The sequence below is a fragment of the Sinohyriopsis cumingii genome, chromosome 16 (genome assembly GCF_028554795.1).
Source record: "Sinohyriopsis cumingii isolate HCF-2022 chromosome 16, ASM2855479v2, whole genome shotgun sequence".
NCBI lineage: Eukaryota > Metazoa > Mollusca > Bivalvia > Unionida > Unionidae > Sinohyriopsis > Sinohyriopsis cumingii.
In genome coordinates, this window is record NC_142976.1 from 19,391,978 (window position 1) to 19,408,253 (window position 16,276).

The 16,276-nt window shown below is 33.4% G+C and overlaps 2 protein-coding genes across 3 annotated transcripts in view; one reads left to right on the forward strand and one right to left on the reverse strand.

Moving 5' to 3' along the window:
• Positions 1–16,276, forward strand: part of LOC149780027 (DNA-directed RNA polymerase I subunit RPA12-like) — a 47,205-nt gene that overhangs the window by 13,493 nt on the left and 17,436 nt on the right. The window contains exon 3 of one of the 2 annotated variants that reach the window (XM_089936782.1): positions 5,460–5,501. The exons of the other annotated variant lie outside the window; for it this stretch is intronic. Within the exon in view, the coding sequence (XP_089792908.1) occupies positions 5,460–5,501 (42 nt within the window). The remainder of the gene's footprint in view (positions 1–5,459; positions 5,502–16,276) is intronic. 2 annotated transcript variants of the gene reach the window in all.
• On the reverse strand, positions 1,363–16,128 carry LOC149780028 (uncharacterized). The gene is made up of 4 exons (XM_089936785.1): positions 15,978–16,128; positions 6,913–7,014; positions 4,579–4,671; positions 1,363–3,353 (listed from the first exon to the last, which is right to left on the reverse strand). Exons 1-4 carry the CDS (start codon positions 16,053–16,055, stop codon positions 3,252–3,254), a joined length of 375 nt encoding a protein of 124 aa, XP_089792911.1. The 5' UTR covers positions 16,056–16,128; the 3' UTR covers positions 1,363–3,251.

A 16,276-nucleotide genomic window follows, 5' to 3' on the forward strand; every position in this document is an offset into this window, starting at 1 on the left:
GTATATACATATATACATATATATATATATATATATATATATATATATATATATATATATATATATATATGCATCATGAGGATTATACCATTTTGAAACAAGAGGACTTTTAGTAAGTACATCATGTTGATATGACCATCAATTTTGGAGAAATAGCAATAACAATAGAAATGGCAGCAAATGTATGTGCAAGTGGCACTATTTTCATTTAGGATGAACTAGACATTATAAGAAGTCATCCTGAGAAAAACCCATGGTCATATGATCATACATTCAGGAAGAGATTTTCAAGAGGGTCATTGTCACAGCCATATTAGACATTAGATCAGCACCCATTTCATTTAGGACCAATTAGACATCATAAGAATTCTTCAGGTGAAAACCCCATTTCAGCAATAACAAGATTTTAATGATGGCTGCCATGGTGGCCATACTAAATGGCTAAATGTCAGATCAGCACCATTCTCAATAAGGACCAACTAGACACCCTAATAAATCTTTCAGGGAAAACCCAATGTTGATATAACAGTAACGTCAACATTTTTAAGATGGCCACCATAGTGACTGTATTCAACATCAGACAGACACCATTTTAAAAAAGGACTAACCAGACATTATAAAAGATCCTCTGATGAAAACTCCATGTCAGTAGGACTTCCATTCAAGAGCTGTAGTGATATCAAGATTTTCAAGATGGCTACCATGGTGGTGATTTTAGATGTCAGAATGGCATCATTTTCACTAAGGACCAACTAGACATGACAAGAAGTCTTTTAGTGAAAGCCCCATGTTGATATGACTATTCATTCAAGTGAAGTAGTGATAACAAGATTTTCAAGATGGCCAAAATTGATATCCAAGCAGCACCATCTACATTTATGACCAACTAGACCATGGGATGAACATGTGTGTAAAGTTTCATGGAGGTGGAGAAGTGATAACAAAACTTGTACTAATGGATAGACAGATGATGGATAATGTTCCATCCCATCAGTTCTTCTGGTCTTTAACCCAGTCTGACTGAAATCATACCTCCATTGTCCTGTGTGAAGATCTGACAGTGACCTCATAGGGGTCATGGTTGGTGACATCTGAATTACCCAATGAAAATACAGCTTTCAGAAATTTTAAATTCATTCCATTTGTTCAGTACATGTTGATCCTCTTCAGCCATACTGCTCAGTCTCCCAAACGTGAAAGTATAAGAATTTATTTGATAAAATTAGCGAATATTGGAATAACATAAATCACCAGAACATAACCCCTAAGTGGCTGTTGTCAGATCTTCACACAGGACAGTGGAGATCTGATTTTCATCAGATTGGTCTATGACCAGTAGAGCTATAAAAAAATGACAAATGCTGCTTTCTAAGGCTTTATTTCAACTTATTTAAATCATTGAATTTAAAAGTGTAATCCATACACAGGTGAACATAAGATATAATTCAATTTATAAAAGTTTAATTATTATGCCGAAACTGTTAATGAGTAAAAGACCCAGGACTTTAACACAGATTTTTGATCTGGTCATACTGTTCATGGCAACTTTCTTTCTTTCTGTTCTAATTGGCTAAACTGCCAAAAGCTGTTGTTGCTAAACCCCACACGAACAAAAGTTTCACACAGAGTATGATACGACACAAAATGATACACAATAACCAGTATTCTATTCAGAACATTTAATCCTGCTTGTGAATTCTAGTCATAGTCTGGTCTGTCTGTACATTAAATTTTTATGATGGTTTGGGACAGTAAGTTATCCTGGAATAATCATAAATATTGTTCCAAATTACTGTTTCAATCTATTGAATGAGTTTTACTCACTCATTTGATTCATATTAATGTTTTATTCTAAGATTAACAAGCCTACTTCGTTTTTGAAATATTGGTTGATAAATATCTTTTTTGACAAAGTTGTCTCAATATTATTAACGCCACAAAATTTGAAAATTATGTCACACTATTGAAAAATTAAGTAAACATTTCCCACTGCAAATAAAGTAAACTTCCAATAGCAAAAATACTTTTTTTCCCCCCATTTACCATGTAAAGGTACAAAGATATCCTTTAAATTGTGACCAATTGTTCCCAGTACATTGGCTGCCTAAAGGTTCTAACCATACTGACTCAGATATATATTTATCAACCTGACACAAATGATCCACAGCTCAAGCCTTAGTGCATATCACTTATTTGGTGCTGATTACTCCTGCATTCAACTTAATTAAAAGTCAGTAAATAGGTACATTATGAATGACTTTTTCTAAAAAGTCCCTATTCATTAGACTGTGTTCATGTAATAATCAGTTAAAAACAATACTGAATAAGACCAGAATGCATATGAATCTTTGACACTTATAATGTGAACATAAAGGTCATTAATGCACTGATATCTATAATGCTAACAGTATAACGCTACATATGACACATGTTACACTGTATAAGAAGCATCTTAAGAAAGTTCTAACAATCTATTTTCCTACAGTGTTCCAGCAAAGCAGTGATGGTGGTGATGAGGAAAACAATGACAATGATGATTTTAAATCAGCACTCATTTATTGCATGAAATGGAGAAGAAAACTTTTTTTTAAATACCTTTTTACTTGTCTCTCTATCTTTTTGAACAATTATTTTGTTGTTGCTATTCAACAGAAAAGAACATTGTTTTGATCCAGGCTGTGTTCATATTTCCCTTTGTTACCTTTTTAATATGGCAAATCAAACCACAGTATCTGAGCCAATCATAAGGCCGGTTAATGAATTATCAAAAGAAAATGAATCTGAAAGTTAATACAGATACAAAATTCCAAATGCCCTAATTAATCAAGAGCTTCCTTTGAGCTTGAATTCTCATTAAAAGGACTGAAAAAGAATTTTATGATAAATGTCACAGTGCATGTACAATTTTAGTCTGAAATCAAGAACTTCATTGAAATTCTAACAAAATGTCAATACAACTGTGTAAATACACTCAACAAAGTCGATGTCCTAGAGATTTCACATGGGGATGATGATGATATCCTGTCACAACAATAAAGTTGGGGAAATATGTACAATTCTACAGATTTCACATGATGATGATGGTGTCCAGTCTCAACAATAAAGTTTGGGCAACATGTACAGTCCTACTGATTTCACATGACGATGATGATGGAGTCATGTCTCAGCAACAATATGAGATGTAAATTGCAAGATTTTAACATCTTGGGGTTTGAAGTCAAATGAATATCCAGAAGTGAATTCTTGACTAGTTATGCTTCTTCTTCTTTTAATAACATGTTTGGAACTCCATTGGAAACAGGGAATTTACGCCCAGTTTCTGGGCACACTAGATCCCCTTCTTCCACTTCAATCTACAATATAAAGAACAGGAGCCTGATCATTCAAAGAATAAAAACAATTGCAACAAATTGTCTAAAAGGGTGTCTGTGTGCACATGGAATGAAGAATCATGCTAGATTTTTTCCACAATTTATCATGAATTATTGTTTATAAACTTATATCAGAGCATGCTCAGCAACAAATTATTTTGATCCAGACTGTGTTGATCGGAGACAAAGGTTGCTGATGTTCTTAATTTTTGCTCGAAATTATGGTATGATTTTTGTCTAGAGATCTAGATACTCAGTAATCAGATAAATGGGTATGAAACCTGCAAAATTTGAAATTCAGAGGAAAAACTATTTGATCCAAGGCACCCTGACTAAAAAACCCTCAGCATGCTACCAAGATCTTTGTACCGCAAGTACTTCCTTGTGAGACTAGTTAAAATGCATACACAGACTCTGAGTTGCCATTAAACAACACTGATATCAGTTGAGATGAGTTAAAATACAAACACAGACTGATTTGCCATTAAATAATGCTGATATGGGGTCGTGAGACGAGTTAAAATGCAAACACAGACTGATCTGCCATTAAATAATGCTGATATGGGTTGTGTGATGAGTTAAAATGCAAACAATACGGACTGATTTGCCATTAAACAATACTGATATGGGTCGTGAGATGAGCTAAAATGCAAACAATACAGACTCTGATTTACCATTAAACAATGCTGATGAGTACCCTTAACAAATTACATTGACCTAGATCTAATGGCAGATCTGGGTCTGTGCAGTTTGCAAAATGACTCAACTTGTACATCCTTTATCTAACTTAAATTATGATTGTTCTATGCATGAATAAAATTCTGTACTCTAAAAGGCTTTTGCTAAATAAATTCAGATTTTAAACAAAATCAATTAATTGGGATGTATACTGAGTGTAACCTGAGGTGTTTTAACTCACTAGTAACATGCAAAAAAAAGGGAGTTTTGAAATAAAATTATATTCCTAGGTGTAATTCTTGAAGTCTTGTATGTTCATACTTGTAGCTCAGGTACTAACATAAATGCTGCGATAAACCCCAAGATGAACTGTACCTACTCCTGAAATGGGCTTTCATTTTTCTAGATTATTATTTTGAAACTTCATTCCATACTTTATTTTCATATCAGTCTCTTGATAAAATATTTTTCAAACGTTATTCACAAAATTATTTCACTGGTTTGGCATGACTAGTGAAATATTAATTACCTCTAGTAAAACATGATGAGCAGCTTTTAAAAACTCATCGCTCTCTGTAAAATTGGGAGCGATTTCCTGTGGCAATCCTTCATCATGTCCGACCTGAAGATACAAAAAGCTATACTACAAAACGGGGATAACCCATGGACTATACAATTTAAACAAATGGTTTCATCTTGAAATGTATTTATGTCAAAAGTTTAAGTTATAATTCTGACACTATTGCCAACAAAAAGGAAGAAGTCAATAAATTTTCACATTTGTATTTCAAAACATGGTATATATTATATAGACCAATTACATTAAAATTTGTACAGAGACATGGTACATAAAAATCCAGCCAATCTGATAGCTGCAACTTTATTATGTATATTAGTGCTTAAAAATGCAAATTAATAATATCATGAAAAATAAAAGAGTGTGTGTGTGATTTGGATTTTAAGGCAGCTTTAACATCTTTTCAGTCATATTGCTAAAATATCTGCTTTGTGACAGTATATAATGTCTAACACTGGCACATCATGCCACAGACGTGTAGCATCAAGACCCACTCAGTAGCATTATCCTGACACCAGGATAACCAGTCCTAACACTAATCTCTTAATGCTGAGTACCTAGCAATGTAGCTTTTAGTACCATTTTTATTAGTCTTTGGTATGACTTGGCCAGGGTTCTAACCTGTGACCTCCCACATCTGGGGCAGATGCTCTAATCACTTTGGTCATTCTAAAATCTTCCAGTCAAATCTGAATATATATGGTCATATGGTTTTAGAGGTATCTTGCTGAATGAAACATTTTGATAGTACTCAAGTTGGTCAAGGGATATGACTCTATCCAATACTGATGGAAAATGCTGGTTATTGTATTGTTTTTTCATTTCTTTTTCAGATTCAAAGAGATTGAGTATTCGTAATGCTGTGATTTCACAATGTACGTACACCTGTATGAATCAAAGCATGATGGAAGAGTTGTCATCAATATACCACAGCGTGCAGGAAGAATAGTCGTATTCTAGATGGAGTTTTACAATAGTATTGACTGACTCTGTAAAATAATGCTTTGACTGTCAGAGACTTTTTATCTCACTTTGAAGATCTGTTCACCATGCACTATGTTTAATTAAAAGCTGAGAAATATAGTCAATATATTAAGGGAGCACCTGAAAAGTTTGAAACTACTGTAACTCATTGTACATCTAAAAAATCACAAGGTGAAAGTAATTTTTGCTTTTATAACAGGTGGCAAATTTGACAATTTTTAGGCAGCTTAGTTGCACACTTTGCCTAGTAGACTGAGATCTGGTTACTGAGTATTAATAGCATACTAGCATTCATTCCTGAGGCAAGGCAAATGTTGTTATTGTGGGTTTAACACCATTTCTCAGCACACGATAGGCTATACATGGCAGCCAGTATGACGCGTGGAGGAAAAAACCCGGAAAACCCCTGTAAGACCCACTGACCCACAGGATAATACTGACAAGCTTTCTCAAATATCCAGATTGGCAGAGCCCAAGATTCAAACCCAGGCAGAGAATGTCCTTGCAAGCTCAGGCAGTCTGTATCACATGAATTTCAGTATTCCTTATTACTCAGTCCATACTGTATACTGATGGTATATCTATAACATCTCAGTACTCAGTCAATACTGTATACTGATGGTATATCTATCACATCTCAGTACTCAATCAATACTGTATACTGATGGTATATCTATCACATCTCAGTACTCAGTCAATACTGTATACTGATGGTATATCTACATCTCAGTACTCAGTCAATACTGTATACTGATGGTATATCTATCACATCTCAGTACTCAGTCAATACTGTATACTGATGGTATATCTATCATATCTCAGTACTCAGTCAATATTGTATACTGATGGTATATCTATCACATCTCAGTACTCAGTCAATACTGTATACTGATGGTATATCTACATCTCTGTACTCAGTCAATACTGTATACTGATGGTATATCTATCACATCTTAGTACTCAGTCAATACTGTATACTGATGGTATATCTATCACATCTCAGTACTCAGTCAATACTGTATACTGATGGTATATCTACATCTCAGTACTCAGTCAATACTGTATACTGATGGTATATCTATCACATCTCAGTACTCGGTCAATACTGTATACTGATGGTATATCTATCATATCTCAGTACTCAGTCAATATTGTATACTGATGGTATATCTATCACATTTCAGTACTCAGTCAATACTGATGGTATATCTATCACATCTCAGTACTCAGTCAATACTGATGGTATATCTATCACATCTCATTGCTATTTCTTGACATAGGATTAATTAAAAGCAATCTTACATCTTTTGCAGCTTTGCATACAGCTGACCAATCCATATTTGGAATCATTCTGGCTAGAAATTCCGGGTTGTAATCAACCTCTTTTACCTCCACCTTTCTTGGCTGAAATTAGAAAAATCAATTTTTTTCCATGTTCCAAGTTATCACTTGATTTTTCATCCTGACCATAATGTTACAAACATTTGTGGAAAAAAACTCTAACCCACTTCCAAAATACATATTGTGTTAAAAGGATTAATAGGTATGTAAAATAGGAATGTTCCGATATGTAAACACACATCACACCATGACATGTACATTAATCACACCATGACACGTAAATACTCATCACACCATATGTACAGTCATCACACCATGACAAATAAACACTTATCACACCATGACATGTACATAATCATCACACCATGACATGTACTCATCACACCGTATGTACAGTCATCATACCATGATATGTACACTCATCACACCATGACATGTACAGTCATCACATCATGACACATATAAGATCATGACACCTTGATATGCATATACTCATCACACTATGACGTGCATACTCATTACACCATGACATGTACACTCATCACACCACGACATGTACATAATCATCACACCATGACTTGTAAATACTCATCACACCACATGTACAGTCATCACACCATGACATGTACACTCTCATCACATCATGACATGTATAAGCTCATGACACCTTGATATGCATATACTCATCATACTATGACATGCATACTCATCACACCATGACATGTACACATTCATCAAACCATGACATGTACACACTCATGACACCATGACATGCACACTCATCAAACCATGACATGTACATAATCATCACACCATGACTTGTAAATACTCATCACACCACATGTAGTCATCACACCATGACATGTACACACTAATCACACCATGAAATGTACACACTCATGACACCATAACATGCATATTGTTACGAATCTAGGCTCTTACAAAAAGTAACAAAAAAAGTGAAGACGACAGGCTTTGTACAATTTAACAAATAATTTATTTCCCTAGAATATCAAATGAAAAAGGAGAAAAAAGAACTTATGGTTTTTAAGAATGAAATCCAAAAATGATTCAAGATTTAAAAAATAGAAGTCCTAGTAATAAAAAGTCCTGAATGAAACAGTTCAAATCCAGATGAAATGGAAATTAAAGATGATGATGTCTGTTGCAACTTGTGATGTGCTGAAGTGTCAACAGTCTCTTGTTGAATCAAAGAAAATATCATTCCAGTTTTTGAATTCTGTATAAATTTTGACAAATGTCCTTGTCCAAGAATTAATTTAGAGCACTAGTATTTCAAAGGAAAATAATCACTTAAAATCCAATAATTTGAAGAAAATAAAATCTCAGCCCAAACTGATCACAACAACACAACTTAATGTGTCAAACGTTTAAATCCCACCAATTACTTCTATATAAAACATTAAGTATAAGGCACACTTAAGATGCAAAACAGATTCCCAGATGAGGGTCACATGGTCATCCTTCCAGTACAAAATAAAAGCCTTTTACATTACATCACATACTCCCAGTATGGCCTTAACTAAAATCAATGATTCTTACCCTGGGAAAGAATACAAAAATAAATATAATTTGTTTTTTTTTAATTACCAGAACTGCCACTGTTTCTGAATCAAGGTCAGAAACTAGATAAAGTGTTTCTATTATTATAACAGTCAGGTCAAAGAGAATAGAACTTAATTTCTGGAAAATGTCAAATCCAGTAAACAAAGTTAACTTACAACAGTAGGTAAAGGAATAACAAAACTTTAAAAACTAACAAATAATTAATTAAATTAAATATACAAAAAATATACTCATCATACCATGACATGTACACATTCATGACACCATGACATGCATATACTCATGACACAATGACATGTACATACTCATGACACCATGACATGCATATACTCATGACACCATGACATGCATATAATCATGACACCATGACATGTACACTCATGACACCATGACATGTATATACTCATGACACCGTGACATGCATATACTCATGACACCATGATATGTACATACTCAGGACACAATGACATGCATACACTCATGACACCATGACATGCATATACTCATCACACCATGACATGTACACTCATTACACCTTGATATGCATATACTCATGACACGTACACACTCACTACACCCTGATATGTTCACACTCACTACACCTTGATATCCTCACACTCACCACACCTTGATATCCTCACTCACCACACCTTGATATGCTCACACTCACCACACCTTGATATCCTCACACTCACCACACAGATATGCTCACACTCACCACACCTTGATATCCTCACTCACCACACCTTGATATCCTCACACTCACCACACCTTGATATGCTCACACTCACCACACCTTGATATCCTCACACTCACCACACACTGATATGCTCACACTCACCACACCTTGATATCCTCACACTCACCACACACTGATATGCTCACATTCACCACACCCTGAGACATACACACTCATAACACCTTGACATGTAAGTACTCATCATACCTGATTTCTAGATCAACAGAACACACAAAACTAATAACCTGAACAAAAGAGGTGCATCAGTTTACAATGTCATGACTCTACTAATTTTATCAACTCTATGAGTTTATGAAATATTTTATTTTTGCATATTAGGTCATCCTTTGAGTTTATAATAGTTGAAACATTGTTCTCAATAGTTCATCAATGACTAAACAAATGGCCATATAACAGCACAATTACAATGATTTTAAACAATTACTTCCACTTTCCCCTCCGTCCTGTATATGCTGGTACCAAAGCAACTAAAATGCACCTTTTGCCAGGTGTCTGATTGATGAACTGACATTTCAAATATTACAACAGATTACCCCTGGCTAATTACTTTGCCAATGTTAGTCCATTATAACTTCAGTCCTTCACACCATGTGTTGTGTAACTGCAGTGTTTTGGCACATTCAAGACTTTAGAAAAACATACCTGTAGTTTTGGACCTAACTAAACAAAAGGAAAAGATAAGAGCAATAAAACCAACATTAATTATCACCCATAAAATATCATTCTGGAGCTAGTTTGCCATCAGACTCATCAAACTATTTAGATATTAAGCATATCTGAGGCCTTAATCTAACTGCAAAGTACAGCATAAATTAAAATCAAAAGAAAAACACAACAATGTTGTAAAGAAAAGGTTCTAAACTGAACGTTATAAAATAAAGTTCATTTAAACAAATTTGAAAAGGAAGCACAAAAATAATCAATGGATAATTTGGTTTTTATGATTGATCAGTATTATGTCAGAGCTACCACAGTGGAAGGTAAAAGTTATAGTATCAGTATTATGTCAGAGCTATCACAGTGGAAGGTAAAGGTTATAGTATCAGTATTATGTCAGAGCTATCACAGTGGAAGGTAAAAGTTATAGTATCAGTATTATGTCAGAGCTATCACAGTGGAAGGTAAAGGTTATAGTATCAGTATTATGTCAGAGCTACCACAGTGGAAGGTAAAGGTTATAGTATTAGTATTATATCAGAGCTACCACAGTGGAAGGTAAAAGATATAGTAATGCTATCAAAGGCAGTGATCAATCAAGCTCCAAAACTTGGTAAACTGTTTTCATAAATATGGCACATTTTCAATTAATAGGAATTATATGTTTCACTTACAAAACACAGCAATTACAGTTTTCTCTAATTTCAAAAAAAACTAGCAAATTTTCAGTCTATCACTGCAACCAAGTTTTAGATTTTTAACTTCTTTTTATGATATAGTTTCGTTTGGTGAAAACTATTTGAAAAATTTGTTGTAAAGAATTTTGTTGTCAGCGCCAAGTGTACAACCCACATCAAGTGTATAACCCACATCTACATGAATCATTTCAATTATTGGAGACTTCAATTATCATCATATAATTTAAGTTTGTGTAAATCTGAGTTAATATTATTATGACTTTATGGTCTTAAAATATAAGTAAAATAAGAGAATAAGAAGCAACAAGCTTTATAAAATTCAACAAATAAGTTATTTCTCTAGAATACAAAGTGAAAATTTTAAAAAAAGACTTGCGGAACTGCAAATTAAATCCCAAAATAATCCTAGAATTACAGACGCAAGTCCTAATATGAAAAGTTCTGAATAAACTTTAGTGTAAGTCAAAATTAAATCAAACACTTAAGGTGTTTATATGCCTGCAATGGCTCATAAAGTATCAAGAATCTTTTTCTGGAACACAATAATATACAGTAATCCAAGAATTAAATCCTTATTTGACATTTCACTATAAATTACAGCCTCTATTTCCAAGAATGATATCAGGTCACTTTTGTATTTTCAAAGAGGAAATAATCTGAATAAATTCCAGCCCAAATGAAACACTGGTCACAACAATAATACAAATTAATTCTTCTAGATCATAAGCCTGAATGAATAATTTTTTAGTGACAAGATCATACAGTCCTCTACTTGACCTCAGGTCACAATTAGCATTTTCTAACAAACACTATTACATAATGGAAAATAACCTCCTAGAAACTTCTTAATGTTTAAAAAATAAAATGTTATAATTATAAATCTATTACCACAATTATAAGATTTTTAATATGTCAGGTATATTTACAGGGAAATTCCAATGACCATGACTCAGACACAAATATACTTACTTCTGTTAATAATGACCCTAATATTAAACCATTACACACAGTGAATATTTTTGCTAAACAGTTTACAGAATTTACAGAATAAATAATTCAGGTTAAGTAGATAGTGATCTTGGACAATGGAATAAAAAAACTTTTTTTTTTTTTACAAACAATGCAAAATAAAATAAGATGTTCTTTTTCTTTGTATAGTCAAGCCATGCAATACTCAAATTCTTATTATCATGTATTTATAATGTTGACATTAGATACCATGCAAATTGTATTGTTTACGATGCAATACATGGTACACCATACAAGACACTGACTGGTTACATGGATTGCTGTGCTTTCAGTGATTGGTTGGACTGTGTCATGTGGTTTCCAGGAAAGATTATAAATAGGTGTGGGCTGTCACTTTTGGTCAGACAAGTGACAAGTACAGGATTCAAAATTACTCACAAAGTGTCATGTTAATACTTTCTGAATGGAGAGAAATAACACACAACAATATAAGTAAACAAGAATCCTAGATTTATTACAAATTAGATTAGAACAGTTGTCTCCAACCACACCTAACAACTTCCCCTCTGACACCAATCCTGTAGACTATATGAGAATTACAGTAACAAGTTGTAGACAATAATTATAGATTTATTTATTTTCCTTTCATTGCTTAATTCCTCTTGACTGTATGTTGATGTTATAAGTTGATGTTATAACCCATCTTTACCTAAACATGAACATACTTACACTCACACTTTTGACCATTTTCAACACAACACTCCCTTCCCATATACAAGTACTCTTAGGGACAGATGGGGTTCTTACATTAAAATCTAATGATTAATGTTAGGTCTGTCGAATTAGCAACTAAAGTGCATTGCTCAACCTTTGTAAGCTGATTCAGTCACATGATCACAGGTAGTCTTTACCATAAATAAACTGCACTGGAAGCAAAATGTAGAAAAAAATGGACATGTTTTTGTTCCAGATCTTTTTAATTAATGATTTTGAGATGAGGGAGATTTCAATAAGTGATGGTGGGCTCAGTAGACATCCCTCATGTCAGGAGGCTAACCATCCCCACCATGAGATCATATTTATGTGGAAATCACACATACACCAGTTTCATTTATGACCAAGTCAGACCAACTATATATCAAGTCTTTCCTGTCAAAATCCCCACGTTGATGTGACCAATTATTCAGAAGATGTAGTGATAAGATTTTCAAGATAGCCACTGTGGTGGCCATAATGGATGTCTGAGTATCATCATTTTCCTTTAGGACCAACTAGATATAAAAAGAAGTTGATTAGTAAAAAAAACGATGTGATATGACTATCCATTTCGCTAGAACAGCGATAACAAGATTTTCAAGATGGCTGCTGTAGTGACAAGCAGCAGCCATTTTCATTTAGGTTCCATTAAACATTATAATTAGTGAAAAACCATGGCATTTTGTTCAGACTGAGTAGAAGATAACAAAATGTTTAAGATGGCCACTGTGGCAGATCTACTAGACATCAGACAAAGTCTTTCAGTAAATGCCTCATGCTTATATTTCCATCCATTCAGCAATATCAAGTTTCTCAAGATGGCCATTGTGGCAGATATAATTGGCATCAAATCAACACCATTCCCTCTCATTTTACATGGACAGTGTATTCACCATTGGTAATACAAAGAACAATACCTCTTGCCCATTACCTCCCCTTGCCACTGTCCGGTGTTTCTTGCTTTTAAGCTTCACTGCTGTACTGATAACAACATACATTATACCTCAAAAACAAAGCCATCTAAGTGTTAAAAAATCCCAGCCATCTTAAGTGTTAAAACTGAATCATCCAATTTTAAATTTGGTTTTATTTTGTTGGATAATCATTTTTCCATGGGTTGTATGCATTATTAATTATTTTTACATTTTTTCCCCTCCAAATTTGAGTGACCATAAAACCACGTTACAACAAGCTATCATTGAACTCAGGTTGCCATTTATGAGTTAAAGCAACAATAACTATTTTCGCTTATTCTGTTAGTAATGGAGGCGGTATTAGCAATTTTGTAAAATGCTGAATAGCTAATTTATGCTTTGTTTTCTCTTCTTGTGTCATTTCAATAGAAATATCAATTACACACATGAAATGTAAAAAGTTCAAAGTAAAGGAAGACAACCATGATTCTTGTATTATATGTACTAAGAGTACATTGTCTCTGCTATGCAGCATGTATAATACATGGACAGAGGAAGTCTGGGTTACAGTCGTCAAATATAAAAGATCTTATGTACAAATATACAGTCAACTAAAGACTGTCTGGCAATGTAAATAATGAAATTATGTAAGACGGTTAAAGAGTAATTTCTTCCATCTATCTACAATCTGTGAATTTAATCAAGTGTCATAGTTCCACATATTTCAAGACCAATTATTATTGTTAGATATTCTTGTCATCATTGAAAATATATGCTTTCTCATTACTTCTTCAAAACTCAATACATTATAGTTTATAAACATGTTTAGAGGCTCTGTTCCAACTTAAAAGAAAATGAAGACTATTTATATCATTATAACCAATAACTTTTTTTTCTTTCTTCAAACATTCATTAAAGTTTCACCACAGAAATTGAGCAGAAATAATGCCCAAATAGTCTAATTTTGATATTTAAAAAACAATTTCTAAATTTATGTAGGATTATATTTGTTTGAGTATACAACAGTCTCATCATATCTTCCTCATCTGGTCAATTGGATAACAGCATGTCATTTAAGATGCACAGATGGAGGAGCTGGTAATTTTAAAGAAGTTTACTTAAAGACCCTGTATACTGAGTTTTATATATTATAAATAATAATAATAATAATAATAATAATAATAATGTCAAAATTAAACAAAGTGCCCTTTTGATCATGCCCAAATGAATAATAATAATAATAATAATAATAATAATACAAATGAGTTACAATGAAATATAGTGCCCTTTTGATCATGAGATATACATTCAAAGTGCCGTTTCTGGAGTTTAAAATGCCCTTTTTAGAGAATAATTACCTTGCCCTACTTAGATCTTCAGATAAACGCTAGTAACATCATTTAATTTTATTCTAATAGTTTTGGTTAACTTTTTACTATTTTTATATCTTACATTATAGTCTGACTATACTTCCCCATTTGTTTGTACCCCCTATCCCCTTACCAATTTCAATAATGGAAACGTTTAAGGTGATAAAAAGTGCAAGTAACTTAGTCAATTCATTCAATGATTTATAAATTCTAACCTGACTTTCAACAGAGACGCCCTAACCTGTGGTCAACTGCGCGTTTCATGCTTAATGGAAGTTTTCAATATAATAGACAGGCATGCTCGAAATCCATTTCCAGTTCCTGGACAAGTCCATTTTTAGCAAAGGGGCATGTGCATGACTACAGATGGACATACATAAGTTGTATGCTTCCGATATTTACAATGTCGAATCAAGCAAAGGAAATAAACAACAACAACAAATTTGCCTTTCACATAGATTTAACAAGCGGTTAAATTTCTATGTTCATGTGTGCAAACGGATATAATTCCAAACTCTCAACATTATGGTAATTTACGGAATTATCCAGCAGTTACCAAATAGGATGAACTACATCATTATGTTGTCTGATGGAAATAAAAATTAGCCTATAGTGTACACAATATGGTGCTGTGTTAGTAAGGAAAGTCCGTTAAGCATGAAAGGTGCAGGGGATGCCATATCAGTGCCATCCTGGTCACAATCGGTTGAGAAATTTTAAATCCATGATTCAATTGACCTTGTTTTGTGCACTTTTTATCGCATTAAACGTTTTCGTTATTAAAATCGGTAGGGGGGTACAAACAAACGTGGATTTATAGTCAGACTATAGTATCATTTTATATCGTGGTTTTATAATATTGTACTAATGTGGTAATGACAAATGTGAACACAAAATTTCCTTTTACCTATTTCTTTTATATTGGATCAAATAACTCGCGCATCAAATGTGTTATCATCAAGTACCAACTCAATCATCTCAAGATTAAACTGTTCAGCCTGACAAATTAACAAAACCATAAGTTGCACAAAATCTTACATTCAGCACCACTGTTTATCTTTGTCTGAGATATTCGTGCCGTAATGCATTACATGCGACGTACAACCAATCATTTTGTTGCTGCTCAGTTTCATTTCATTAGAGACTTCAGATTCGCATAATAACACATGCAGAACGCAACCATGGGGACCCTAATATACCGTTGAATAGTAGATTCCATCGACCACACCAGACTCACTCTAAAAAACTATTTCAAATTATGACCAGAAGTCCAACCTTATCAGTATACATATATTTTTGTGACTAAATACAGTACTATTATCCCAAGTGGATATCCCTTTGTAACGCCTTTGATGATATTTGATGTCAGCATGTTATGTGTAATAAGCTTCATCTTCTAGTCACTAGCTCTCCTGTTTTCCAGACAACTGTCTTATTTATTACCTAGTTTTTAAGATCTATATTTACTCAATAGGCAATTACACCAGTCAAAAACTCAGTAAAGAGTAAAGGATTATTTCATCAAAAGGAATTTATAAGTTAAGGTGATTAAAACTTTGATATTGACTCTATATAAATATTATAAAAGTTTTAATATTTATTTAAAATATACGT